The 27162-nt window shown below is 49.3% G+C and overlaps 11 protein-coding genes across 11 annotated transcripts; 7 read left to right on the top strand and 4 right to left on the bottom strand.

Moving 5' to 3' along the window:
* Positions 1-306: 306 nt before the first annotated feature.
* On the bottom strand, positions 307-2684 carry ANOM_000864 (mitochondrion protein). The gene is made up of 4 exons (XM_015546122.1): positions 2507-2684; positions 2325-2436; positions 657-2266; positions 307-593 (listed from the first exon to the last, which is right to left on the bottom strand). Exons 1-4 carry the CDS (start codon positions 2618-2620, stop codon positions 549-551), a joined length of 1881 nt encoding a protein of 626 aa, XP_015411684.1. The 5' UTR covers positions 2621-2684; the 3' UTR covers positions 307-548.
* Positions 2685-3181: 497 nt separating this feature from the next.
* Positions 3182-4572, bottom strand: ANOM_000863 (Rab family GTPase). Its single transcript, XM_015546121.1, has 5 exons — positions 4365-4572; positions 4266-4285; positions 4186-4212; positions 3910-4101; positions 3182-3835 (listed from the first exon to the last, which is right to left on the bottom strand). The coding sequence occupies exons 1-5, from the start codon at positions 4432-4434 to the stop codon at positions 3488-3490; spliced, it is 657 nt and encodes a 218-aa protein (XP_015411681.1). The 5' UTR covers positions 4435-4572; the 3' UTR covers positions 3182-3487.
* Positions 4573-4990: 418 nt separating this feature from the next.
* ANOM_000862 (putative phosphoinositide phosphatase (Sac1)) lies at positions 4991-7217 on the top strand (the record flags this gene model as incomplete). The annotated part of the gene is made up of 3 exons (XM_015546120.1): positions 4991-5198; positions 5257-6989; positions 7041-7217. 3 exons carry the CDS (start codon positions 4991-4993, stop codon positions 7215-7217), a joined length of 2118 nt encoding a protein of 705 aa, XP_015411682.1.
* A 718-nt stretch (positions 7218-7935) lies between these two features.
* On the bottom strand, positions 7936-9105 carry ANOM_000861 (NAD(P)-dependent oxidoreductase; the record flags this gene model as incomplete). The annotated part of the gene is made up of 4 exons (XM_015546119.1): positions 7936-8145; positions 8199-8439; positions 8498-8991; positions 9064-9105. 4 exons carry the CDS (start codon positions 9103-9105, stop codon positions 7936-7938), a joined length of 987 nt encoding a protein of 328 aa, XP_015411679.1.
* A 730-nt stretch (positions 9106-9835) lies between these two features.
* On the bottom strand, positions 9836-11327 carry ANOM_000860 (uncharacterized protein; the record flags this gene model as incomplete). The annotated part of the gene is made up of 5 exons (XM_015546118.1): positions 9836-9998; positions 10058-10584; positions 10650-10700; positions 10758-11036; positions 11103-11327. The coding sequence occupies 5 exons, from the start codon at positions 11325-11327 to the stop codon at positions 9836-9838; spliced, it is 1245 nt and encodes a 414-aa protein (XP_015411680.1).
* Positions 11328-12412: 1085 nt separating this feature from the next.
* On the top strand, positions 12413-15193 carry ANOM_000859 (non-ribosomal peptide synthetase; the record flags this gene model as incomplete). The annotated part of the gene is made up of 1 exon (XM_015546117.1): positions 12413-15193. One exon carries the CDS (start codon positions 12413-12415, stop codon positions 15191-15193), a length of 2781 nt encoding a protein of 926 aa, XP_015411719.1.
* Positions 15194-15722: 529 nt separating this feature from the next.
* Positions 15723-16839, top strand: ANOM_000858 (uncharacterized protein; the record flags this gene model as incomplete). Its single annotated transcript, XM_015546116.1, has 3 exons — positions 15723-15932; positions 16048-16342; positions 16718-16839. 3 exons carry the CDS (start codon positions 15723-15725, stop codon positions 16837-16839), a joined length of 627 nt encoding a protein of 208 aa, XP_015411718.1.
* A 237-nt stretch (positions 16840-17076) lies between these two features.
* On the top strand, positions 17077-18810 carry ANOM_000857 (tetrahydrofolate synthase; the record flags this gene model as incomplete). Its single annotated transcript, XM_015546115.1, has 3 exons — positions 17077-17094; positions 17149-17286; positions 17404-18810. 3 exons carry the CDS (start codon positions 17077-17079, stop codon positions 18808-18810), a joined length of 1563 nt encoding a protein of 520 aa, XP_015411723.1.
* Positions 18811-19427: 617 nt separating this feature from the next.
* Positions 19428-21094, top strand: ANOM_000856 (glycylpeptide N-tetradecanoyltransferase swoF; the record flags this gene model as incomplete). Its single annotated transcript, XM_015546114.1, has 3 exons — positions 19428-19969; positions 20053-20836; positions 20897-21094. The coding sequence occupies exons 1-3, from the start codon at positions 19458-19460 to the stop codon at positions 21092-21094; spliced, it is 1494 nt and encodes a 497-aa protein (XP_015411722.1). The 5' UTR covers positions 19428-19457.
* Positions 21095-21701: 607 nt separating this feature from the next.
* On the top strand, positions 21702-23683 carry ANOM_000855 (uncharacterized protein; the record flags this gene model as incomplete). The annotated part of the gene is made up of 2 exons (XM_015546113.1): positions 21702-21747; positions 21846-23683. 2 exons carry the CDS (start codon positions 21702-21704, stop codon positions 23681-23683), a joined length of 1884 nt encoding a protein of 627 aa, XP_015411721.1.
* A 700-nt stretch (positions 23684-24383) lies between these two features.
* ANOM_000854 (uncharacterized protein) lies at positions 24384-26946 on the top strand (the record flags this gene model as incomplete). Its single annotated transcript, XM_015546112.1, has 2 exons — positions 24384-24664; positions 24726-26946. The coding sequence occupies 2 exons, from the start codon at positions 24384-24386 to the stop codon at positions 26944-26946; spliced, it is 2502 nt and encodes an 833-aa protein (XP_015411720.1).
* Between the last annotated feature and the right edge of the window lie 216 nt (positions 26947-27162).

Raw genomic sequence — 27162 nt, 5'->3', positions numbered from 1 at the left:
TCCTGTAACGGGTATAGTGCGTGCACTGCGATAAGTGCCTCAGGCAGCTAGCTCGTTTTCCATGCTCTGGATCTCACTGCACTTGGCAGTATTACCTAGATTCGATTCCTCTTTGCAATACTTTCGAGCATGGCTAAACGCTAGTCATATGGAAGTTGCTTCATATTTCTCTCACACGTTCTTCCTGCCACAGGACACTTATAAAAGAGTGCAACCAGGAATCTCTAGTTCTATTCAATTATGCTGTTGGGGAGGAGGCATGGTGGAATATCATGGATTCAGGGTAGAGTAGCACCCATTACTACCCACGCATGCCCTCTTCACTCGCCAATATTACTACTCTATAGTAGTCTCAACATGTCTGACATGCAGATAGAAACCTGACAAACATCGTTGCGTACAATCCTGTAGACAATATAGTAAGGAGACAACGGGAAGGTTCTAGCATTGAGGTCTAACGACGCAAGAGAACAACTAGAGGTACAGGTGCTGTGGGTAGGAGGCAAAGAAAAATTACAGGAAACAAGGAATTGATGTTCTTTATTGATCTATTCGACTCTCAAGCACTGAAGACGAGCCTCAGTCTCAATAACCTGTAAAACCAATGAGTTAGCTTGGAATAGTTAGGGGAGCGACTTTGTGTTTAGGAACCATACCTCCAGAGCTTGCTTCACTTCCAGGACTCTGCGCACATCTCCGAGCCAATCCTTGCTCAAAATCTTGGCCCACCCCTTCAAGCTGTTCATCTCACGTGCAGCGGCATCAAGGTCGCCCTCTTCCAAGAGGCTTTCGGTCCGAACAAGGACACTCTCAACATCATCGCTGTGGGCGACAGGGTCCTTCTTGAACATGACCTTGCTCAAGACGAGGCTGGCAGCGTGGCTAGCAATGCCCGCATCCTCAGGCAGAAGGCTTGCCTTGCGAACCTCATCGGCGACGCGGCGGAAACGTTCAATGATCTGAGACTTAGAGGGAATACCACGCTGATATGCTGTAGGGTTGATAGATGCAATGGCAGCTTCAACCACAGGATCATCGGCAGCCAGTTCCTTCACAGCAACGAGCTCTCGAACAAACGGACGGGGGGCAGAAGAGCGCTCAAGGACGGAGCGGACTGCATCCACGGCGACTTGAAGCTGCTGGGTCTTCAGGTTGGTATCAATCACATCCTTCCAACTGCTAGTAAGCTTTTCCAGCTCGCTAACGTTGGCGGTCAGTTCGTTAAGCTTGCTAAGACGGCCCTCACGCTCTCGCTCGACGAGATCCTTCACCTCGTGGAGGTACTTCCGATTGAGTTCAATGGCTTGTTCAACCAATTCATTCTGGAGGCGCTGTTCAGCAACTTCTTGAGCTCTCTGAAGCTCCGTCTGGATCTTCTCTTGATAAGCAAAAGCCAATTTCTCCCGCTCCGACTCAAACTCTTCCCGGAATTGAGCAGAATCAGCCGCGCGCGACTCCTCAAATCGGCGAATAAGCTCGCGAGCAGACTCGTCGAAGGTGGCATGGGCTTTGGTGATCTCCTCCTGCGCTGCGCGACGGGCTTCTTCTCTGACTGCGATAATCTTCTCCCCAATCTTCTGGAGCTCTTCCTTGGCTTTGGCGACAGGCGTAGAGTACTTGCCAGAGTTCTCATCGGCACTAATAACAGTGATAATGTCGTTGAAAGTCTTCACTAACTCTTGCACAATGGCTTCATCTCCCTCATTGACCTGAGCGAATTCCAAGGTTGTCACGGCAGGCAGTGCTGGTTGTCTAGGTTCCTCAGCTTTCTTATCACTGCTCTTGGGTGCCTGGTCCTTGGCAGCTTTGTCACTCTTAGCCTTCTCAACGGCGGCGGTCTTATGTTCAGGCTTAGCACTCTCGGTTTTGATTTGGGCTTCTTCAGCCTTGACAGCACTCATATGGGGGCCTTTTTGGGAAACATCGCTTCCAGAGCCTTGCTCCTCTGCAGCCTTCGAGGTAAGACCACTCTCTCTTGGGATTGTAACCTTCTTACTCTCATCCGTGTGTCCAGAGATGCGGGCGTGGCCCTTCAGAGTGTTCGGGAAACGACGATAGAAGTCACGTTCCTCGAAGTAAAGAACAGCCTCTTCACCATATGGGATGTATTCCGTGAAGAAGTCGTGGAAGTTGTCAGACTTCAAGGCAAGGAAGACACCTCCACCGTAGGCGAAACCAGATGTGAGAATCAGGTAGAGAAGGAATCTTCGGAAACGTCCCGTTTTACGAACCGGGGCGGGTGGGGGCGGTGGAGGAGTCTGAGAATCTGCGCATACTTTAGCATCGGAGGAGTCGATATATTCAATTGACGATAGGAATCGAACCTTGCTCACTAGGCGATGACTTAGGAACAGTCTCGGGGGGGATGGGTGTTTCGGATGATGGGGAGACAGGGGTAGGGGCGCCGGTAGGAGGCTTAGCATCGGCAAAGAATCTCTGTATGGATAAAAAAAATGCAAGTCAGTTGGTGTCGTAAAAGGCAAGAAGGCACATGGCATCGTCATACCTGACCAGAGAGCCGGCTACTTGCCCCAGCTCTAGACAACCATTGCGAGGCCGTCCGTTGGCGAACGGAAGACAACAGCAGCTGCCGACCCGGTGCAACAGAAGAGCGCAGCATGACGAGCCGCACTACTGTGAAGTAAACGCTGAAGGCGGGTTTTGTTGAAGGGGTGATGTTGGCGAGAGTGAAAACGCGGACCGGAATTGGGATGATGCTTTTACGAACCGCTCCGATCGTGCACCGCCGCAGAACCTGTGGCTGGTGACCTCGGGAATCTTCGCACCGCCCACAGGAGTTGCCCGCGGCAGAATGTTCTCCAACTACTCCATATAAAGACCTACTTCGTGCTTCAACCTGCTACGTAACGATTGATATGAAGAAAAAGGATGGCACATGGTTATGAACTTCCCATAAAGAATTTAAAGAGAAAGTTATTATATAGGAATAGCATACGGACGATTTCACGACGACCGGAATAAGGGGAAGAGATGTAGCATGAATTCAGCCCAACAGGAAGACATGGATACAGACGCCGGGAACATTAAAGCTGAAACAAATAATAAAGGAAAAAGCACAAAGCGCAGGCACAGTCCTGCTGCATAATGTCTAGAAAGCCAGATCCAACTAGACCCTTCACGATATCCGACTTCTCACTTAGTAGCTACACAGTCGAATATCAAGGCCGAAAAAAGTGAAAGAGAAATGGTGACATAGATCAGGGAAGCCATCGTGTTCGGCCACTCAACGACGACTGAAATCTCACAAAATTCCAGTGGGCCATATCCATGATCATCATGACACCGATAGAGAATTAGGCATTCTGGCTAAAGTTTGGTGGTGATCCATAGAGTCACCCGGCGTGGCGACTCATAGTTAACCTTGAAGACGTGCACCTTCCGTATCTAAAAATAATTGAAAAGACGGGTGGGGAAAGAATGCGAATATGAGATACAGCGAGACAAGGGTGATAGCTTGCGATTAAATTTAGCATTGGCAGGAGTTGGCGCCCTGGGTGCCAGGGGCCTCTGGGCGCAAGTCCACACCCGGACGGGGGTTTGTGCGCAAGTTTCGAGGTCCGGCTTGATCGAGAGGAAGTTTCTTCGCAATTGCTGTAAAAAGTTCCCGTACGTTTGAGGAAGTCTTCGCTGATGTCTCGAAGAAAAGCAAACCAGCCTCACGTGCATAGGCCTCGGCATCTGCGGTTGGGATAGCCCTCTTGTCTGGGTTTTCTGTGACAAGGTCGAGCTTATTACCCGCAAGGGCGATGACAATGTTTTCGTTGGCTTGACGTTGTAGCTCTTTCACCCACGACTTGGCCTTATCCAGCGACGACTATACGACGATTGCTACGTTAGTATTTCGTGGGTTCAAATAACAAAAACTGAGACTCATGACCGGGGTCGTACAGCTTGTGTGATATCATAAACAACCACTGCGCAGTTGGCGTTTCTGTAGTACATCGGAGCTAGCGATTTGTATCTCTCCTGGCCAGCGGTATCCCATATTTCGAACTTGACCGTCGTGCTTTCGTCCAGGGAAATGGTTTGTGTTAAGAAAGCAGCGCCGATTGTCGACTCCCGGTAGTCATCGAATTGATCCTATAACAAGTAAGCGACATCGCAACCCCAAACTAAGACCGGATATCTAGGATATCAGAATGGACTCATCAGCTCTAGACCTACCTTGACAAATCTCAATACTAGCGAACTCTGTAATGAAAGACGTCAGCGACCGTCAAGATAGTGGAAGCGAATAGGCTAACCTTTCCAACAGCAGATTCTCCTGTAAAGTGGGGGAGACGTTGTGTCAGTTACTCTATAACTTATAATGTAGCAGGAGGGTAATTATTGAAATGGCTAACCAAGCAAGACAAGTTTGAACTGAGCGAATCTGGCACCAGGACGGGCGCCTGCTGCGGCTCTGGAGGCCATGATTTCTATGGTCGGAAGAGCAAGGTTTTATGTAGAGCGCCGGGAAGTAGAAATCGCACAGAGGTGGATCGTGAGAACAAAAAGCGCTAGAGGTGGGAAGATTTCTTTAGACTGGGGAGGTGGACTGAAGACGGGATCGGATACTGGGAGGAGGTTTAATGGCGGCCTGGGCTGGTAAAGGTAAGGTAGATGACGAAGGGATTCAGCCACACCTGGCCCAAGCCGACTGGCCGTTCTGCGGGGCGGTGTGGCGGCTTGGCTTGACCTCTGCTGGCGGCAATTGGCAGGTATTATTATCACCACATGCTGCGTTCAGAGTGACAAGACACAACACCCTAGGCTTCCTGAGAGATCGTCATTCCTGCTCCTGACAATCCATCTCTCTGCCTGAACCTTCTTTTCTTTCCTTCCCGAGTTTTAGCCATGCGGTGATATTACATCCACCCACCCCACGTTCTTTATTTAGTTTTCATATTCCTTCCTATCTACTTCTTCGGTATTGTTATCTATCATCTTTCATTACCCCCCCTGTTTAGATAGTGAGCTGTCGCCAACAATGGCTACTACTCTCCTTCCGTTCCGCGATATCAACCTCCACGCCTCCTCCTCTCATTACGCTTTTACCTCGCCCTCTTCACCGAATGCTCCCACGCTTGTCGTTGATCGCCCAACAGGCGACTTACGACTGCATGATGGCACCCTTCCTGGTGCTAAGCGCATTTCCAGTATCGCCGGTATACTGGGTATGATCAAGTTGAAGCTGGGTATGTCTGATTTGCGAACCTCGGCTAGTGGCCTGACTCTAATGCTTGACTCTTGCAGACAAATATATCATCGTGATCACTAAAGCGCTGCCTATGGGTCGACTCCGCGGACATATGGTCTACAAAGTAGCAGCAACTGAGTTCTTACCCCTTCGTGAGCGCCCGCTCCATGACCATGATGAGGACACGTATTTGGCGCTGCTAAAAGAGCTCCTCCGCACCGGGCCGATGTATTTTTCTTATGCATTGGACCTCACCAACAGTTTCCAGCGTCAGTCGCAAAGCGATGCTAGCCTTCCAATGTGGAAGCGAGCCGATGATCGGTTCTTTTGGAACCGCTTCATTCAATCGGATCTCATAGACTTTAGCCTTGGAGGGCACGATACAACGAGTGTACGCTATGGACCCCAGCCCGGGGTTGACCCTTATATTCTCCCCGTAATGTATGGAATGTTACGCATCACTCCGGCAAAGGTTAAGTCGACTACGTTCACGTTTGCTCTCATTACGAGAAGATCTAGACACCGCGCTGGAACAAGATACTTCTCACGCGGTATCGATGAACAAGGTCACGTTTCGAATTACAACGAAACCGAGCAGATTGTGATCCTGAATGATGCGACTGGTGGGTTATCGGGGTTTGCTGGAGGGCAGTCCATGAAAGAAAAAACCGGAGATTCGGGTCGAGACCTCCAGGTCATGGCTTATGTGCAGACTCGCGGGAGTGTTCCCGTCTATTGGGCCGAGGTCAACAATCTCAAGTATACCCCCAAACTTCAGGTTCGTGGGGTGGAAACAGCCGTCGATGCCGCACGAAAGCATTTTGCTGAGCAGATCCGGTTGTATGGAGAAAACTACTTGGTCAACCTTGTAAACCAGAAAGGGAGGGAGGAGCGAGTCAAGGATGCATATGAGCAGCTCGTACGCATTTTGGTCTCTCCATCGACCGAGAATACCGAGGTCGACTCAGTATCATCCGAGAAGATACATGCCCTGGAGCCAGATCAAAGGCAAAAGGAATTGGACCGTCTCCACTACATTTACTTCGATTTCCACAACGAAACAAAGGGGCTGCAATGGCACCGCGCGGAATTGCTGATGGATCGCTTAATTGATGGTCTTACACGAGGCGGCTATTTCCGTGGTGTAGAGGATCCTGGCCTGCCTGGTGGACAGCTGGATACACGATCTTCACAAGCCAGCGTTGTTCGTACCAACTGCATGGACTGCTTGGATCGGACGAATGTAGTGCAGAGTATGCTTGGACGCTGGGCTGTAACACGCCAGCTCACTGACGCTGGGGTCCTACGTCAAGGTGAAGCTGCAAATGATGACCGGGAGTTTGAGGATCTGTTCCGTAACATCTGGGCCGATAATGCAGACGTCGTCTCTAAATCGTACTCGGGCACCGGAGCACTGAAGACAGATTTCACCCGTACTGGCAAGCGTACTCGCGCTGGCATGCTGCAAGACTTGAACAATTCCATCACGCGATACGTGAAAAATAACCTCTTGGACGGCCCCCGGCAAGATGGGTTTGATGTCTTCTTGGGCACCTACCTTCCTCCAAATTCCACCCTTGGCAACCTTCAACTTTTCCTAGACCGCCGACCTCTCATTATCCAGTCCATCCCTTATATCCTTGCTGCTGGTGTCTTCATGGTTCTAATTTCCATATTTACGAGGCGTTTGCCTGATGCTGCCGTATGGCCTTTGCGTCTGTTTGTCATATTCTGGCTGGCAGTCACTGTCTGGTGCGCGCGCTTTATACTTGGGCACGGGATGCTTTACGTATGTTCCTGGGGAATTATTATATATTTGCTCCATGCTAATAGATTGCAGGTGAACTGGCCCAAATTGAATACACCGGCTGCTGGATCCGAAGGATATCAGGATGCGATGATCAAGGCCCGATCCGATCCTATCGTTGGGCAATTTCTTCCTTCCAGAAGGCACCAAAGGGGCTATAGCAATGCTCGACTTGGCTTTCTAGAGGAAGGGAAAACCAGGATTGAATAATTTCTTACTCAGGCTGCTGTCAGTGCCGAGTTCTTTTACATACTAAATGGTACGTGTCCGGTACACACTTTCGTCCTTTACCTACTTCGATGTTGCGGGTTGTAAAAAGTACCACCTCTATATGCGCTATCTTCTAGTCTCTCCTTGTTTTCTTTTTTTCATGGATTCATATATTTGCAAGTAATCCTCCCGGTCTTAATCGCACGGTTTTACCTCGATCGCATAGATTTATTTTTGTTCTTATCTTGTTTTACCGTTTCTCTCTGCGGCTTCCTTTGCCGTCTTCCTCTTGTTCGTTTCACCTTGAAAGACTGCTCTTTGCCTGTACTATTTTTTTTTAAAGCTTTACATCGCGGAAAATGGTGATGATAGAAGTCGCCAGACTACTGAAGTCATAGAAATACATATTCGGATGGGGTCTTCGAGAGTTTCTGACAGCAACTGTGCTCGGATTTCTTTAAATACTTCAAGTACTTCAACTGACCTAGATACTTGAAATGCTTAAACTATTTAATTATTAGAACTGCTTAAATCACGCAATTCATCTACTGCGCAACATGTCTTTCCAGCCCAACAGAAGAAGGACTGGAAGTCCCTCGTATCATCTCTGACTCTACAAGGCCTATACGATGGAGAGGCACTTAAACGCTCTTCAGACTGATGGGACAAAAAACATTCAGATTCTCTGGATAGCAACAATCTGACAAAGGTAACTGGCCTACTGAGGGTCATTTCTATACGACAGTCCACTCTTCACCCTGACTGCGCCATACATCCCAGTTATATCAGCGCCAGGGCCCTCGTGCTCCTGCACGATCTTCAAGTTCTCCCGTGCAACCTTGTATAGATCCACCGACGCGCCACAAGCGTTTGCAATTTCCTGGACATGGTCTGACAGCTCTATTCCCTTGTGTACTTCCACCATGGGCTGTTCGGTGTATTAGCAACACGGACTGAACGGAGCAAAAGGAACAAACTGACCACCCCTGAGTAATACTCGCCACTGAGCATCCGGCGGTTATAGATGGCATGTGGCGGATTGGGAAATATAGCATTCATCAACTTATTCATGTTCACTGTTCCGAGGCCGCACTTCTCCGCAAATGTGTTTGCCTCCGCAACCGTTGCCATAGTTGTCATGATCAGGTAGTTCCCCATCAGCTTCAACATCTGCGCCTGTCCGGGCTCTTCCCCACTCAGATCAACCAAAGTTTTCCCGACACTGAGCGGCCGTTAGTGGTAGCGGTTCGAAGGGGAGGGGGGGGTGTCCGTTTGCTTACACTCCTTGCACATAGGGCCGGATACGATCCACAGACTCTGCTTTGCCGCTTGCAACGCAAGTTAGTGACCGTGTTACTGCCATTGTAGGCTCACCCATAACTAGACAAGCAGTGGCTCGGGTTAGCATATAATCCTTCAGAGTTGTATTCGCTGAGTGCAGAGGGATACCAGGCATTGCTACGAACTCGCCTCCGGCCTCCAAAACGCGGCGGGCAATTAGGTCTGTCTTCTCTGGCGAGATGGTGGAGCTGTTCACAAAGAGCTTACGCTCGATTGGGACGGTCAGAATGCTCTCGAAGGCTTGCTCGACCGCCTGTTCGTTTTGAAGGCAGAGCCATATGATATCTGAACTCAGGACAGCGTCGGGGATGTCCTCTGCGACCCTCGAGCCTTCAAGGCAGGCACTATGGGCTTCTGCTGTACTCTTGGTTCTGTTGTAGAGGACCAATGGTTTTGCAATGTTGCCGTATTCAAGGAGGTTCTTCGTCATTGCCTACCAGTTGGTTTAGCTACCTTCTTTTCTGAACTTGACTCAGAGATTCAAATAATTGTGTGATGGTCTGACCTGGCCCATTTGGCCTAATCCAACGAAGGCAAAGCGATTCATTGTGGAGGGATATGGTGTACTGAATAACAGTTTTGAAATTCGGGCAGTTGACACTTGCTTCCAGCAATTTCCAAACAAATGTGGTAAACGTTAGGGGCGTACTTGTCTCAATGACAGAGATAATTCGTATGTTCACTGGCTTTTAAACCAAAGTTCACACAAATACCTGCCGAGGATGGTCACGTTTAGATACAGGAGGAACCGCCTTTTTGGTTACGTTTCTTAATCTTTTGACACTATACCTCGTTCCAGGCGCATGAATCCCTTGCTTAGATCTACATGGCACGCCTGGGAACGATGACAGAAGAGAATAGCGGTCAAGAGTACTGTAGCCCCAGCACGTCTAATGCACCAGGTCATAAACTTGCCTACGCTTTCCATAGATGCGAGTTACCGCTACATTCAACTTTCTGTGCCTCTGCAAGGAGGTACTTAAGGCCAGTTAAAGCGGTCTAACGTATCACCATTGAATATCGACAATATCTCGAAGTGATTGAAGTGAATTTGAGTAAGATTGTCCTAGCCCACTTCACTACCATTGGATATCACATACGCAATACGCGGTTGCCCTTTCTTGAGTCCATGAGACAATCATCTTCGCCAAAGGAAATTGTCCTTACGTCAAAATAATAAAGATAAATTACTTAGTAGATAGTTCCAACTGGAAGTGAAGATCTAATCTATCTACTTCAAACTATCCTTTTCTTCGGTGGCTTGGATCAAAGCACGTTTACTCCCGCCACACGGCCTCAATCAGGGCTAATTGAGAGCCTTCGGCCTGATGTATTCCAGCGAAAGTAAACCGAGGGTCGGCACGCTCTAGGAGGTCGCACCATTCGTCGGCGTCCCTTTCTTGGGCGTTGAAGAGGGTCATCATGCCCATATCCATGGTTCTGCAGTATGTTGCGTTAGTACTTAGACAGAGAGCAGGATAGAATGAGAGGAACCCTACCGGAGTTGCTTCTCCCTCCACAATGGGATGCAGCCTGGCTGAGGCACACATATCTCATTAATGATTATCCGAGCCCCTGGCCGCAGGGCTGGTATCAAAGCTCGCAGGATCTTAACGCAGTATTTGTCGGGCCAGTTGTGAAGAATCCAGCGGAGAAAGTACGCATCAGCAACAACCGGCTGGTCGTTGAAAAAGTCATGCGGCATGAAGGATACTCGCCCGACAAGCTGTGGTGGAAGATCTGCTGCGGCATTGGCCACAGTACTTGGGAGATCCTGTACGACGAAGCTCAAGGAGGGAAATGTCGAGGCCACGGCTTGTGCAATGTGCCCTCGGGAGCCGCCAATGTCCACCACTGTCGCGCTGTTCAACGCGCTCCAATCATACCCATTGACTACATGTGAGACATCGAAGCCTTTCCCGTTCGTCATGATGGACATGGTGTTGGCAAATCGAGCCGCGCGGGCTGGGTCTCCCTCCAGCACCTTGTATGTTGGAATATCCGTTCTATTCACGAGGGCAAACCCCTGGCGTGTGGGAAATGGCCTGATAAGCGCTGTGAGCTATTATACTGAGTCAGGGCTGGGCATACCGTGTGGTTAGGCTCTTCTGACCCCGGCCACTTTTGGAGAGCTTCCGCAGCCTATGTACCGTTAGCATTGCTTCTTCTCTAAGGCTATGAAGCATAGTGAACACCCACCCGCAATGCAGCCGGGTCCATTTCTTCAAGTGCCACAGCCATGAAATCAGCTGACTCCCGGGACCTCATCAAGGCTGATCGAGCGGTATGTGCGACTACTCCCTTTCGGGGCTCCTTGAACACCCGGAACGTCATCGCATGGCGGAGGATGCGTTTAACCATACTTCTGCTAAGCCCTGTATCGGCTGAGATCTGTGCAAAGGTCCTCTCCTCTCCTGGAACGAAGGAGTTGGCAATGTTGAATCGCTGAATCACAGAAAGACTGACATAGTTTTGTGACTGGTATAGCAGTTCCTGTTAGTATTTGCTCCAAAAGGTGGTGAGAAGACATGGTTGTTCACATACAGAACCTGATGCCATTGCGTCAACCGGGCCAATTACCAGATCAGAGATCTCGGATATGGCATCTATGAGGGCATTCTGGCTACTGGCCAGCTCTTCTGGCAGTGCCGTGGGAGCACCCGGCTCAAATGATGGGTACGGAAGATTCTGATCGGTAAGGTGGCTGTGAATCGCATTCACCGCGGTGGTAATGGTAGCAGCAAGCTCTAGTAGACGAGTAGATTCCATTATCAATTCAATGTCCGCTTTGCAAACATGGACTAGGTATCCGGCGAAAGTATCTCAAACACGATACGGTAGATTCCTAACGATGCCGCTGCCATTGTGGCCTTTTCTACTTATTGAGAAAATGTCGACCTTAAGCTAGAACATACTGCAGGAGGTAGATGCAGTGGCGGCCAGACAAACGTGACAGAGCATATGCGTGATGACCTGTTTATTTGAGCTTGCAGCAAGGATGATGCGATTATTGACCGAGTCGCGAAGGTGAAGGTCACTCGTTGCCCTGTTGTGCCCTTACTTCCGGATATCTAACACCCAAGCTGCCTCTTTTGTTGTGTAGATAGGCTGTGCTATCTAAAGATATCCACACCGATACTTTAAGTTTTCCCATCTCTGCCTCGTAAGATATAACTATACATGAGGCAGGCCATGAACTTGACATACCATATTCCTTTGCCTTATCATGCCACAGGATTCTGCAGGCAACACTCAGTCTTATTGTCTCTGGGGACAAGGAGTCATTATCCATGGTTAACTATCTTACCCCTAATATGCGACTCTCACGCCATTTTCTCAAGACAGGGAGCGGTGATGCCACCTGCATTTGATCCTTACATATGTTCACCAGCTCAACCTATAACATTATGATGATGTATCATTGATGAACCGAATTTGCACTAGATTCGTTAGATCATGTGGTTGTTCCAAGTTGCACTAGATAGGATTGCAGAAATAGTTGATACCAAGAGTGCCGACAAAAAGGTAGAATCTACCTAAATGGACGAGAACTTACACCGATGCCTGTCAGATGTAGCACTTTGTGTAAATACTCACCACGTAAGGTGTTGAATCCATGCATGAATCCATGCCCCCATGTATGATCTCAGCTGGAGATGTGCAGGGACAGCCAATGGTAAAGCCCACGAGCTTGACTCGCATTCTTCGAGCAGACCTCTCTTTACTGGTCTGTGGGCACATCCAAGGGTTATAAAATTCCACACCAAGAGGGAAGATTTCTCTCTTTTAATTCTCGCGGAACACATCCTATTTCAATTAGTATTTACGTATGACATATCGTATCACCAAGAATCATGACCATTCAAAGTCTTCAGCGCCTCTTAGAGGCAGGTGCTGTCCGTAATGGCAGCGGCAAGATCATCACATACCGTCTTGGAAACACTACTGGCCCGGACATTCACTCCTATCACCAATTGTTCGAGCTGGCCCAAAGAGCTGCCTGGGTCCTCCGCTACCAGAAGTCCTTTCAGCCGGGTTCTGTCGTCTTATTGCACTTGAATGTGCATTGGGATAGCATTGTTTGGTTCTGGGGAATCTTGTTCGCGGGATGTGTCCCTGCCATGTCCACTGCCTTCTCCAATATCCCTTCTCAGCGGATAGCACATTTGGAACACCTGTCGAGGACACTCAAGAGCCCACGGTGCTTGACAAGCGTCACACTCTTACCTGAGTTTGGTGGTCAAGAGGTGATCGACCCCATTCCCATCGAATCGCTCCATTTGTCCTCGGCCTCGTTAGAAGAACTGGGCAATATTCATTTGGACGCCAACAGCGATAACGATGCAATACTAATGCTCACATCGGGGAGTACGGGGAACTCCAAGGTTGTCTGCTTGAGTCATCGTCAGGTCTTCGCTGCAGTCTCAGGGAAATTCGGTGTTGTCCCACTGCCGAGGGACAGTTCCTTTCTCAACTGGGTTGGCTTGGACCACGTTGCTGGACTCGTCGAGATTCATTTACAGGCTCTGTACGCGCAAATGGATCAGGTTCACGTTCCGGCCCCGAACATACTTTCTGATCCGACTGAATTCATCACTTTGATTGCACGACATCGTGTATCCCGGTCGTTCGCCCCGAATTCCTTCCTTTCCAAGCTTCGTATAGCGCTCCAAATCGGTGGCAAAACTGTCGCCCATGATGAATGGGATATAAGCTCTCTGAGGTATCTTGCATCGGGCGGAGAGCCAAATGTTACCACGACCTGTGAAGAGGTGTCGGACCTCTTGGCTCGATACGGCGCCCCTGAATCGGTCATTGTGCCAGGATTCGGCATGACCGAAACTTGCGCAGGAGCGATCTTCAATACCACTTGCCCCAAGTACGACAGGCAGCAATCACTGGCGTTTACCTCGGTGGGCTCCTGCATGACGGGAATTTCTATGAGAATCACCGATGGTCCCGGGGGTAAGCCTTTGCCTCGAGGCGAGAAAGGCTATCTTGAACTCGCTGGACCGGTTGTATTTGATCGTTACTTCAACAATCCAACCGCCACTAAAGAGTCATTCACTGATGATGGCTGGTTCAAAACTGGCGATGTTGGGTACATTGATAGCAATGGTTACCTGACGTTGGTAGGCCGTGCCAAAGAAACAATTATCATCAACGGTGTTAAGCTCAACCCCCATGAAGTCGAGTCCGCGCTAGATGAGGCTAATATTCCTGGGTCGACACCCAGTTTCCACTGCTGCTTTTCTTTCTTCCCGCCTGGGGCTGATACTGAAGAGATCTGTCTCGTTTACCTCCCTTCATACAGCGTGGAAGATTCCATCGCCCGATCACGGACCGCAGACTCGATTGCTAAGGTAGTCCTGATGTCCACCGGATCTCGACCTCGAGTGCTACCACTTGACCGGTCAAAGCTCCAGAAGTCCACCCTAGGCAAGCTCTCGCGCGGCAAGATTAAAGCGGCCTTTGAGAGGGGAGACTATAAACAATACGAAGATATCAACAATGAGAGTATACGACTCCACCGAGCAAAGACTCGTGCATCACCCAAAGACGACTTCGAGCAAAGTCTGCTACAGATTTTCATCCAATCATTCGGAATCTCTGGGGAAGAGTTTGATGTGCAAACCCCAATCTTTGATGTGGGTATCACCTCCATCGATCTCATCAAACTAAAGAAAAACATCGAAGTCCATCTGAATCTTGAGTCTGAGATTCCGATGATTACCTTGATGACCAACACCACCGTTAGAGAACTGTCTCGAGCCCTACAGGGAATTCGGAGTGGAGGAAGGTATGATCCGGTTGTGATTCTCCAGACCCATGGCAAGAAAACTCCCCTGTGGTTGATCCACCCGGGAGTTGGTGAGGTACTTGTATTCCTCAACTTGGCCAAATTCATTATTGACCGACCGGTGTACGCACTACGCGCACGCGGCTTCAATGAAGGCGAGCAGCCCTTCAGTACCATCGAGGAAGTCGTTACCACGTACCACACCGCAATCAAGCTACGGCAGCCGCAAGGGCCTTACGCATTGGCTGGGTATTCGTACGGGTCCATGCTAGCTTTCGAGATTGGAAAGACACTTGAAAATCAAGGGGATGAAGTCCGTTTCCTGGGCTCCTTCAACCTCCCCCCTCATATCAAGACGAGAATGCGCCAGCTAGACTGGATGGAGTGTCTCTTGCACTTATCCTATTTTCTGGACCTGATGACCGAAGAACGTGCAAGGGAGCTGGCACGCGAACTAACGGATGCAACAAGAGAGGCGGCCCTTGATCGAGTCCTGGAGAGTGCTGATATGGCTCGATTTACCGAGCTTGCCCTTACTGGTGCTGGGCTTGTTAAATGGGCCAACTTGGCATTTGCTCTGCAGAGCATGGCTGTTGACTATGATCCCACAGGCTCGATCGGAGGTATGGATATCTTTTATTGTGTTCCGCTTGCCGTAGTGGCTTCTTCCAAGAAACAATGGCTTGAAGAGCACCTGAGCAAGTGGAAGGACTTCACTCGATCAGAACCTCGGTTTCACGATGTCGGGGGTGCACATTACACCATGCTTGGACCGGAACACGTCTTTCGGTTCCAGAAAACTTTGCGGAATGCATTGAATGCTAGGGGTATCTAACCAATGTCGTTGTAGTTTTCGTAATGGAGGGTAGAGGCTGTCAATTGTGGCCAGTCGAACCCATTTTGCTTGGGAAGCATATCGTATCGTGAGCGATCAGGTGGAACGAATGTACTCCGTAGACCGCTTCTTTTTCATCTTTCTGTCGCTTCAACTAGAATGCAATTTGATCTTCATTTCCCTTGGTCCAACATATGATGGTTGACATTGGTCAAGTTTTGTTTTATTTGCCTATCAAATGCGGTGAGCTGTATCTCAAGAAAGACGGTCAGGAAGGTCCAGCTATCAGTCGTAGGTCATAAATCGCTTACCGCCAGAGGAAGATCCAGCCCGATTACAGTGATCACTGCGCCGATGCGTTATGCAGCAGGCCAACATTGGGAATCCATGCGCCACCGAATACGTACACCAATGCAGCTGAAATGTCAAAGATTCGACTAGGTACATAAATAGACAGGCCACCCACCCACCCACCATCCCCCTGGATCCAAAGGTCTACAGGCGAAGTACAACCAGAGAGTCTGGAGCAATGACGGCCATCCAGGATGCACCCACCAAGGTGATTTCACCCTCAAAACTGTCTCATGTCGTCTTCCGCACTCGACCTGAAAATGCCGCCAAGATGGCTGAATTCTGGGAGTTCTTCGTCGGAGGCAAGAAGGTATTCCAGAACGATCTTCTGACTCTAATTGCCTATGACGATGAACACCATCGGATTGCTATCGTCCCTATCCCGGTGGTCGGTCCGAAAGTGAAACTAACTTCTGGTTTGGATGTATATTCTGTCCATCCCCTGCCGCAACAACATTCCTTTCTGTGCTTGGGTTGATGAATAACATATCATACATTAACAGCATGTCTCGTTCACGTTCAACACCCTCCAAGAGCTTCTACTTTCCTACCGTCAGCGGAAAGCGGCCGGGGTCACTCCGGTATGGTGTGTTCATCACGGTCCGACGATCAGCATGTACTACAGGGACCCAGATGGAAACTACATCGAAGTTCAGGTGGATGTTTTCGAGACTGGGGAGGAAGCAGTCGCGTATATGAGCGGGGAGGAATATCAGGCAAACCCGCTGGGAGTCGACTACGATCCCGAGGAAATCATTGCTGCGTTGGAGAAAGGCGAGGATCCGAAGAAATTCCTTCGTAGGCCGGGGGGGCGAGAGCCAGGAGCTTCGATACAGTGCCACTTCTGGACCAGTGAGATAGGTCCCTTTTTGTTTTGTTGGTGAGATGCTGCGCGACAGACAGTAATCCGACTATACTGAACGATTCTTATATCAGTAGCTTCAAAGGCCAATTGACAGCATTACTAAGTGTCCTCTGACACGCATTACTAAGGCGAGGAGTTTCTCATTTTGAGATAAGCTTAGATAGATCTTATCGATACCGTTGATTACTGTAGAAGATGCTGTCTTGATATCTAGACTAGGGGAAATAGCTTGAAATAGAGCCAAGTATTATACTTGTGCCTTGATCTCATTGTCGATGTGAGCTAAGCGCTAGATAATCGACTCGAAGTCGGCGGTGGTGATGTCTATGCAAGAGCTTACCAGGCGAGTAGTCACTTCCTCGATGTCCTTGATCAGGTCTTTCGCTTGTTGTTCCAGACCAAACTTGGAGGTGGAGTTAAGGGTAATTGACCTGTTTGTTTTGCGGAATAGCTTCCAGTATATTTCTCTGGTTGACTTGACCATCACCTGACCAAAAGCTGACTAAGGAGAGAATACATGGATCTGGGGAAATGCGACGAATCCCTCGTGACTTAAGATTATCCACGTCATACATTTTCTTCTTCTTCTATCTTCATGAGGGGTTTTCGCATACACACTCTCTATAATTATCATTATACCCGTCGGTTTTCATCCCATCCGGCCAGAATGTCCCGCAGCTATGAGGTATGCCGAGGCTTCTAAGCAATTGATCCCTGGATACTAACGAGATGAATACAGGCTGCAATTGCAGCATTGAATTCGCTGCAGACAAACTTCGCAGTTGTACAACAGCTGAGGGAGTCGGGAGACCGGCGGCAAATGAATCTAAGGTCTCTCCCGGAGACCATTGAGTGGCTCCGACGCATTGGATACCAGGTTCGCAACCCTTTCCCCCGGGCAATGTGAATCTTGCGCTTCCACTGTTGCCAGTGGTTAATTTAGGGCTGTGCAGTTGGTAGCTGACTGCAGTTCAACTTTTTTCCCTCTCTATAGCCTTCCGATCTGAACCGTCTTAATCCTGTACACGTTGCTGGTACCAAGGGCAAGGGTTCGACGTCCGCTTTCATCTCCTCCATCCTATCTCAATACACTTCCCCGGTGCCCTCAGACTCAAAAGATTCCACGCCATGTCTTAAAAACATCGGCCTCTATACATCTCCTCACTTACGATTTGCCCGAGAGCGCATTCAAATTAACGGTGCACCGCTCTCCGAAGAAAAATTTGCCCGGTACTTCTTCGAAGTCTGGGACCGGCTTGAAGAAGCGGCTCGGGTGGCCGGCGAGAACCCGGAAGAACTACGAACGAAGCCGCAGTATTTCCGATACCTGACTCTTATGGCACTTCATACGTATCTGAGTGAAGGTGTAGATGCTGCAGTGATAGAGTGTGGCATCGGTGGAGAGTACGACTGCACGAACATACTCGAGCGGCCTGCCGCGACTGCGATCACTAGCTTAGGCATTGACCATACCGCTATGCTGGGAACAACGATTGAAGAGATTGCCTGGCATAAGGGTGGTATTATAAAGCCTGGAGTCAAAGGCTTCAGTGCTCCCCAGGCTGCTAGTGCCGAAAAGGTTCTATACGACCGTGCAGCGGATAAGGGAACTCAATTGGAAATCATTGCAGGTCATCCGGAGCTAATCAGTGGTAGCAATATCAAGCTTGGGTTGGCCGGTGATTTCCAACGCACAAACGCAGCTCTAGCGATCGCAACGGCCGCAGAGTTTCTTAAGAAAACCGGGCTCGAAGACATTCCAGATGATTTTATGAAGAAGCCTCTGCCTGCTAAATTCCGTAAGGGATTGGAATTGGCTAGGTTAGGTGGGCGCTGTGAAACCCGGCATGAAAAGAATGTCACCTGGTTCATCGACGGTGGTCATACTCTAGAGAGTATCAAGCTGGCTGGTCAATGGTTCACCTCCCAAATACATGCGAATTCCTCATCTGGTGCGGTGGCGAATAAAAGGCTGCGCGTCTTGATCTTCAATCAGCAAACTCGTGATAGCAATGCCCTCGCCCAAGCCCTCTATGACACCCTCGCTGCAGCTCTTGGGTCCGAGCAGCCTTTTACTCACGCGATTTTCTGTACCAATGTAACCTATAAAGCAGCAGGTTATCGACCCGACCTCGTAAGCATGAACACAAGCGCATCTGAGGTGGAAAAATTACAGGTCCAGAACAGCCTTGCAGAGAAATGGCGCTCGCTTGATCCACGTGCCGATGTCAAGGTGTATAGCACCATAGAAGAAGCTGTTGACTTCACCCGAGACTTGGCCGCGAACGAACGAGAACGTTCAGATATTGATGAAACACCCATCATGACCTTTGTCACGGGCAGTTTACATCTTGTTGGCGGTTTCCTGGATGTAATCGAGACCAAGCCTGGTCCACAATGAGGGGATACGTCTGTGGAATTTTCTTATTTTTGCGATTCACTAGCACGTAAAATTGGGCATCTGGACATCAATACTCGTCTATGCCATGTTCTCAACAACATACTCAATGATACCCAGAAGGGCTGCTAGTCCTTTTCATGTTAGCATGTGGGATGGTATAGATTTTGGAGAGGCGTTTATCTTGGGATTCAACAAACCTCGAATTCAGTTCATTTATCGACTTAGCAAATACAGGATAGCCTGGGGAATAGTGGAAAAAACCAATTGGACTCTTTTGTCTCAGTGTATGTATTGATTTGCCGAGGTAAGAGGTCACACACACATACATGGCTGTCGCCTATACGACGATATACAGTACTAGAATAGAAATCTAATTGCGCTCTAACGTCAAACGCCAATTGCCAGAAAAGAAGAAGTTAAACAAGAGCCAAGTGGATTTAGCTCCATCAGTCACCAAGAGTATTCAGTGTAGTTTGGGTGAGTGAATGTTTACTCCGTACTTATCAGCCCGTTAATTTATGATTACTACTCTTTATTTATTAAGCTTGACCCCGCGAAATTGACGTGACGTGGGGCGGCGGACCTGAAAACCTTCCGCACTCAAACCGCTTAAATCTTACCCCCTCCTCATCACTTCCCCCGCCGTGATGTCTGACCCCAAGGATACCAAGGGCAAAGCGCCCCAGGCTGAAGACACACAAGCAGGTAGCTCTGAACAAAAGCCCAAGGATGCGACAATCACCCCCAAGATGGCGGAGAAGCTGTTGGAGAATAACCCGGCGCTGAAGAACGAGCTGGCCGCAATGGACAAGAAAGAAGCTGCGGAGGCATTGCGCAACATGACTATCTCCGAGCTGCTGACTGGTCTATCTGTCGGTGGGAAGAACCAGAAAGACATGGCTTCGTACAGGTTCTGGCAAACGCAACCCGTACCCCGTTTCGATGAGGCCAGCAATGCTAGCGGAGGTCCCATTAAGATGATCGATCCCGAGAAGGTGTCGAAGGAGCCCGATCAGCTCATCGAAGGATTCGAGTGGACAACTCTTGATTTGACCAACGAGACTGAGCTACAGGAATTGTGGGACTTGTTGACATACCATTACGTGGAGGACGATAACGCCATGTTCCGCTTTAGATACTCCCAGTCATTTTTGCATTGGTACGTCGTTATTAGCATTGGCATAAATATCTTATCATAAAATAAGGTAGATTACTGTAAACTAACGCTTGCGAACATCATAGGGCTCTGATGTCTCCCGGTTGGAGAAAGGAATGGCATGTGGGTGTTCGCGCTACCAAGTCTAGGAAGCTTGTCGCATCTATTTGCGGTGTGCCTACCGAGATCCGTGTTCGCGATCAGAAGCTTAAGGTGACGGAAATCAACTTCCTCTGTATCCATAAGAAACTGCGGTCGAAGCGTTTGACTCCCGTCCTCATCAAAGAGATCACCCGTCGCTGCTATCTGAATGGAATCTACCAAGCCATCTATACTGCCGGTGTGGTTTTGCCTACGCCTGTCAGCTCCTGCCGCTACTATCACCGTCCGTTGGACTGGTTGAAGCTTTATGAGGTCGGCTTCTCGCCCCTTCCTCATGGCTCTACCAAAGCCCGTCAGATCACCAAGAATCATCTTCCCAGCACTACATCTACGCCTGGATTGCGTCCCATGGGAACCAAGGACATTGACGCCGTCCATGACCTACTCGAGCGGTATCTGAAGCGCTTTGATATGAACCAGGCTTTTACAAGAGAGGAAATCGAGCATTGGCTAGTACACAAGGACGGTGAAGGAAAGGAGCAAGTTGTCTGGTCATATGTGGTAGAAGATCCGGAGACACACAAGATTACCGACTTCTTCTCGTTTTACAACCTCCCATCCACGGTCATTCAGCACCCGAAGCATAAGGAAGTGCGCGCTGCTTACCTGTATTACTATGCCACCGAGACCGCATTCACAGGGGATCTAAAGGCCTTGAAAGAGCGTCTTCTACTCCTGATGAACGATGCCTTGATCCAGGCCAAGAAGGTACAAATCCAGCACTTGATTTGGTGTAGTATGTTCCTTATAGCTTACAATGTTCTCTAGGCCCACTTCGATGTGTTCAACGCCCTTACCCTGCAGGACAACCCTCTCTTCTTGGAGCAGCTGAAGTTTGGTGCAGGTGATGGCCAGCTTCACTTTTATCTTTACAACTACAGAACAGCCCCTATCCCTGGAGGTGTTAACGAGAAGAACCTGCCGGACGAGAAAAAGATGGGAGGTGTTGGCGTCGTTATGCTGTAAAATCTGAACGCTCGTCATATTCTCTGCCTCAAAATGTATTTACCCTTGGACGAGAGATCGAGCAAGAAGCCATGAATCAGACCCCAGTTTCCCTGTTATGATAGTCTTCTCGTATGACCCCATTATCGTGAGATTCTGCTAGTCGCCGAGCAAGGTAGGAACGGAACTTTAGGTAATGGAGAAACGTCAATTGGGTGGACTCCAACTATAGAAACGTCAGCTACCTAAAATAGCCTAATGCCCCAGGCGCCAAGGCCCAAGGCCCGTGACGTCGTCACCCGATGAATGGGCTAGACTCTCGCAACGTCTCTTGGATCAACAAAGCAACCTTTCTGCCTCTTTAGCTTAAATGGATACTACTGGCCGTCAAGGTATTTATTACGTATCCAAGGTCTCAGCTCAGTGTGACAGTCTTGGCCTGCTAGCACCACATTCTTTTGCCCGACATACCTAAGGGTCCTTGTACAGTAGCACCAGGCCGATAAGCCGAAAACGTTTTGTATTGTGATCGACAAATGATACATAAGCAGCAGGCCACTTCTAAGAATCCCTCTAAATCTGTCAGTCAGATGCCATTGAGCACACCGCCACCTGTTTCTTTTGCAAAATGGGGTTAAGCCAGTCGACTGAACTTGGCCAGGCTTCCTCGCCAGGTTAGTAGCCCTTGATGTTTTGATGTGTTCCTATGGACCGAATAAAGAGGATATTTTGTCACTTGCCTGGTCGCCTAACCAGTTCTAACATCGAGTAGAGGAACTGAGTCACATGCTTGCTGAACGCTTCGCGACCAAATGCTTCACCCCTTTAGAATTAACCCACTTCAAGGACAACTTCTTTACCCGTGCGACGGGACAAGGGGACTTGAAGTATTGGAATGAAAAGATCTTGTCCGACTTTCTTGCTATACCAGATAGCAGTGATGCCGAATGTCCACTAGATGCTGGTCCGGTGATCTTCCGTATGGTGTCGTATCTGGGGGCCTTCCCTTTCCAGAACACTTTGGCTCCGAGCGTACTGACATTCGAGGCCATGGTTAAAGTGGTTGTCTTGCTAACAGAGAGATATGGGAAAGTCTTAAGACGAGCGCGGAAGGACAGGATTAGGCTGCTGTTTGGGAGCCTTGCTGATGTAGGGAGGAAAGACCTTGATCAGCCGGCCCACGATGAGAATTCTAAGCAAGATCAGGACGATTCTGCCGCTACTAGGTCCCATGCGCCTGGATTTTCTGTGGACGAGCCTACAAACGATGACTACGAAGATGATGACGACGATCTTGCGCTTGCGGCTTTGGAGTCTTTAGACGCGATTGAAGTGTTCAGGCACGACTTTCGCATTGATAAGGCAGTGTATGAAGCTCGGATATCTACTGCCACATTTCGTCGCCTTCTGATGCTACTGCTTGTGATCTCACCTCTAAAGCCCCTAGAACCAGTCAAGACATATACGTCCGACTTGAATGATAGGCGTATGCGAACTGTAAGGAAGCAAGCCGACGATATCCTAGCAGCATTCCCCCAGGAAGAGTCGGGAGGCATTACCTATAAAGCTTTTGCTAAAACCATTAATACATCGTTGCCATATCTATTCGATCCTTTGACATCACTATTCGAGCATCTTCTTTTCAGCAAGAATCTGAACCTGTCCCAGAAGCGTGGTCAAAGCGACTCAACAGAGCCTACAGATGAGGCACCAGAGACTCCCTTGCCATCGCCTACATCAATTACGCTCCCGGGTAGCTTCGAATCTGCGATATTGAACCCAAGCATTGTGTCACACCTGTCATTCTTCCTTCCGTCCACCAACGGCAGCGAGAACCTTCTCCGTGACAACTTGCGTCTGCATCCCATCTTCTCCACGGCAGCGCATGGCTCATCTCTTACTTCGTTCTCTCACAATGTTCTTACATGGCAGTCAGGCACATTATTGCTTCTTGAAGGCGCCGTTTCTGAGCCGTCTGGTGAGCGTATGGTCACACTAGGAGCATATCTGCCACAACCCTGGAAATCCGGGTCGTCGACCCACACTTCTCGACTTTTGGAGACGTCTACCCTTCCTTGCCTTTTCCAACTGTCGCCAAAACACATACTTCTGCCCGGAAACCCATCATCTTCAATACAGAATCCCGACACTCCCGCAGCGTATTTTTCTAATCACTCGGGTATTTCGCTTGGCTGTCGAATACCGCCGGCATCCCGGAGCCAACGCCTACCCCCCTCACCGTTGGGCGCGGGAAGCCTAACGATAGATACGAGTCTTGAGGCGGCAGAATTTCATGTAGCCCCATTTGGGCGTAATGGTGTCTTCCTCCCTGCCGGTACCAGCTCAACTTCGGACAAACCAACCAAAACGCACATTGACATTTACAACCTTGAGCTATGGGGGTTTGTCCCTGATCCTGTTGTTTCTTCCTCCGAGAAGAGTGCCATCGAAATACAAAAAGCGAAGTGGGACTTCGAGGCGAGGGAAGCAGAAAGAAGGCGAAGCCTGAATATAAAGGCCGGCGCAGGAGATTCAGCTATGGAAGGAGCTAGATGGTTACTAGAAACAGCAGGGATAATTGGCGATAGTCACGGACGAGGAAGTATTTGATGATAAATGAGATATTGGTTTTATATTCTGGAGGCGTTCTGGAGGTATATTATATGTGATGCTGCGGGCAGTGAATTGGGTCTAGTTAATGAATACATGTCTTTTTGGGACAACGGGCAAATTGCTCCCTTCTAGTGATACTTTTCTGATCGAGATAACATTTCAGTTCTATTTTTATTTCGTTTGTATTTTTGAGGACAGCTTTCACTTATACAAATCCTCCAAGTTTAAGCTATAGCCTGATACTTTTCCTTAGGGGCTGTCCCATACAATCTGATAAGCCCTCCACGATATATGTTGTTACCACCGATCTAGTAGTACTCGTAGAAATATTTATTTCAAGTAAGGGAGGCATTTCTGAGATTAATTAAAGTTCCTCCAGGAGTGGAAAACAGTGGCACAAGACCGCTGTATTTTCTCTGTCTGCTTTTAAATTTGTATTTTATTTAATTGTTTAGAATGAATTAAATGCATGATGTCGAACCAGTCCGGAAGGTCATTGGACTCGCATAAATTGATAAAGTGATCGACCTAAATTTCGCTCCCGCGTTTCTTTTCTCTCCGCAACTTAAATAAATCGCGTCTTTCCTCTTCTTCACTTACGCCTTTGGCACCACGGTATTTTGTCGAGATGATTTTCATCTCTCACTGTGGCCTATATAACTGTATCCCCCATTCTTAATCATTATTCATTGCCTTCATGGCCGAAAAACGCAGACTTTCCGCTCGCGAACGCCGCGAACCGGCGTCGAAGAGACGAGCCTCCGAAGCACCCTCTCAATCACAATCTACACCATCATCGTCAAAGAAACGGGCCTCGACTGCTGCCGCGCCCCCGACTCCAACCCCACCTCCTCCCCCTGTCGAGGTTGTCGAGAATCCCCTGCCAACAAAAATCAAAGATGGGGAGGGTCTCCCAACTGTACCATCACCCCAGCTGGAGACGCTGTCCGCGAAGGAGTACCAGTCATATGCGGAAAGGTATGGTTTGGGGAGCTAGGTGTATGTGATAAAAAGGTGATGGTGCCTGACCTGGTTATAGTGCGGTTCTCCTAGCTTCGTTGGAGCGATCAAAAAAGAAATGGCTCAGCGACGGCATCCTCGTGCGATACTGGACGAAACCAAAGAAGACCAAACGAGAGCAAATCGAGGGCAAAAACCCTCCCAAGGAATCCATGTCGAAGGTCGGCCCTTGTAACATTGCTGTCGGCCCTCATCTTTTCGATGCTATGCTGTACACTGTCAAAGACCCCAATGCGCCACCGCCAATTCAATACACGCCCCCTCAGCGGCCGATGGTTCACTACGGCCACCCTAATAATTTCCAGCAATACCAGCCCTATCCTACTCCTCAACATGCACGACAACACCCCCCTCAAAATCCGCCCGCCCACTCAGCGTCCCCTCAGCCCACCTATCAGCAGGGCAATCATCCACCACCTCCACACCATGCCAGAACACCCAACCAACCTCCCCCTCAACGTCCATCTCAATCGGCCCAGCGACCGTCACCATCGCAGCATCCACAGGCCCAGCCTCCAAAGCCTAGTCCGGACCCAGTGATTCAGATGCTTGCTACACGAGCTGCCTCGGACCCGGATCTGAAGGCGTTGATGAGAGTGGTCGCCTCGAGCAAAGCGTCTCAAGAACAGCTTCGTGCTTTCCAGGCTCACATCGATGAGCTAAATGCAATTATTCGCGCAAGAGAGCAACAACAACAAAGACAGCAACAGCAACAGCAGTCTCATCCCCCAACACCTAATCAGCCACAGGCATCACCCCGGACACCGCAACAGACACAACCACCACCGCCATCCCAAAAGCCTTCACAGCCTTCACAGCCTCCACAGCCTCCACAGCCTCTGCAGCAGCCAAGCCAGCAACAGAATCAACAACAAAAGAAGCCTAGCACGCCATCGCAACAACCAGCACAACAACGGTCACAGGAACAGCCTTACCCACGAGTTGAGGTCCATGTACCTAAACAACCGCCGTCAGTAGTTTCTGCGCCTCAGACCCCTAACGCAAGTGCACCGAACCAGTCCCAAACTCCTTCACAGAAGCCCAGTATAACGCCACAAGTCAAACAAGAGCCTGGAGTTGCAGCGGCTCAGCCCTCGCCTACTGCAGAACCGTCCGCAAACACTAAGCAACAGAGTCCTGCGGTGCGGCCCATGGCACCTCCGCAGAACCAATCCGCTGGATCGCGACCAGGGCCTCCATACCCACCTTATCAGCAGCCACCGTATCAGGGCCACCCGCCTGCGATTCAGTCACGGCCTCCGCAGTACGGATCTCCAGCTCCCTACTATCGACCAGCTCCCCCGCCACCACCCCCGAGACTGAATTACAAATCGGTTGTTTTCGAATTCACATCACCCTTAACACCGTATGGAAGTAGCACTTCGGGTCATGCTGGCTCTGGAGATCGTTACCTGTTTCCAGAGTATACTATATTGGAGTGGCTTCCAGACGGGAACACTGTTCTTGCATCTTTCTTACTTGTTAGAAAGGTGGATCCGAATACCCCCTTCCCTATAGAGACAGCATCAGAGGTGGCAAACTCGCGAACTAAAGGCAAGTCGGCGTCAAGATCGAAGAAGGGAGACAAAGGTAAAGACAAAGATAAAGAGAAGGATAAAGGCAAAGGCAAAGAAGGCGAAAAGTTAGAGGACAAGGAGAAGGAGAAAGGGGAGAGTAATGCGCAGCCTATTACCAGTCAGACTGCCGCTACTGATAGTAAACCGACCCCAACCGAAGAGGAAAAGCCAGCTGGCGGTCAAGTTGACCCAAAAGCGCCGCAAGCCACCACACCAAGTCATGGTGAGTCTAACAAGCCTCAACCTAAAGACAAACCCGAAGATGCGGCCAAGGCTTCCAACTTGAAAGAGTACTACCAACCTGTTACGTTCCGCATTCACAGCCCCAACGCTAAAGTCCTCGAGCCTTTATCCCGAGTGGTGAAGCCTCCTGATGAAGTGCGCAAGTACATGAATGAAATCATGGACCGGGCAGAGCGCGCTCCCGATGGGTTCCTTGCATTCCGTCTACCACGCGAAGAAGCAGGCGATGAGCATGATGTAGAGGATAAGAAGAAAAGCGGAACGCCAGTCCCTGCAAACCGCAGCCGGCTCTCTAAGGGTAGAGCGGTTGATGATGAATCAGATACTGAAAACAGAGAGGAGCCCGTTGAGGAAGACGAGGAAGAGGAACTGAAGGATTTTTATGGTCCACCTACTGGACTTGTACCGATGGGTCTATAAACCATTGAGGTTCGCATAGCAGGCTGTTTTAATTCTGCTATCAGCCGCGATTTGGTATTCGATAATTGTACTTTTAGCTGTTGTATTATGTCCTGATGTATGATGAACAAACAGACTTATTCATACCAAACCGATCAGACCGCGTTTTCAGAAGGCGGTCAAGGAAGCGGTGTGCGATAAGAGCTTATCTCTATCTTAATTCTTCTACTATCAACA

This window comes from Aspergillus nomiae, assembly GCF_001204775.2.
Source record: "Aspergillus nomiae NRRL 13137 chromosome Unknown contig00009, whole genome shotgun sequence".
Taxonomy (NCBI): domain Eukaryota; kingdom Fungi; phylum Ascomycota; class Eurotiomycetes; order Eurotiales; family Aspergillaceae; genus Aspergillus; species Aspergillus nomiae.
The sequence above is the reverse complement of the archived record's forward strand: the minus strand, read 5'-3'. Positions and strand labels throughout refer to the sequence as shown.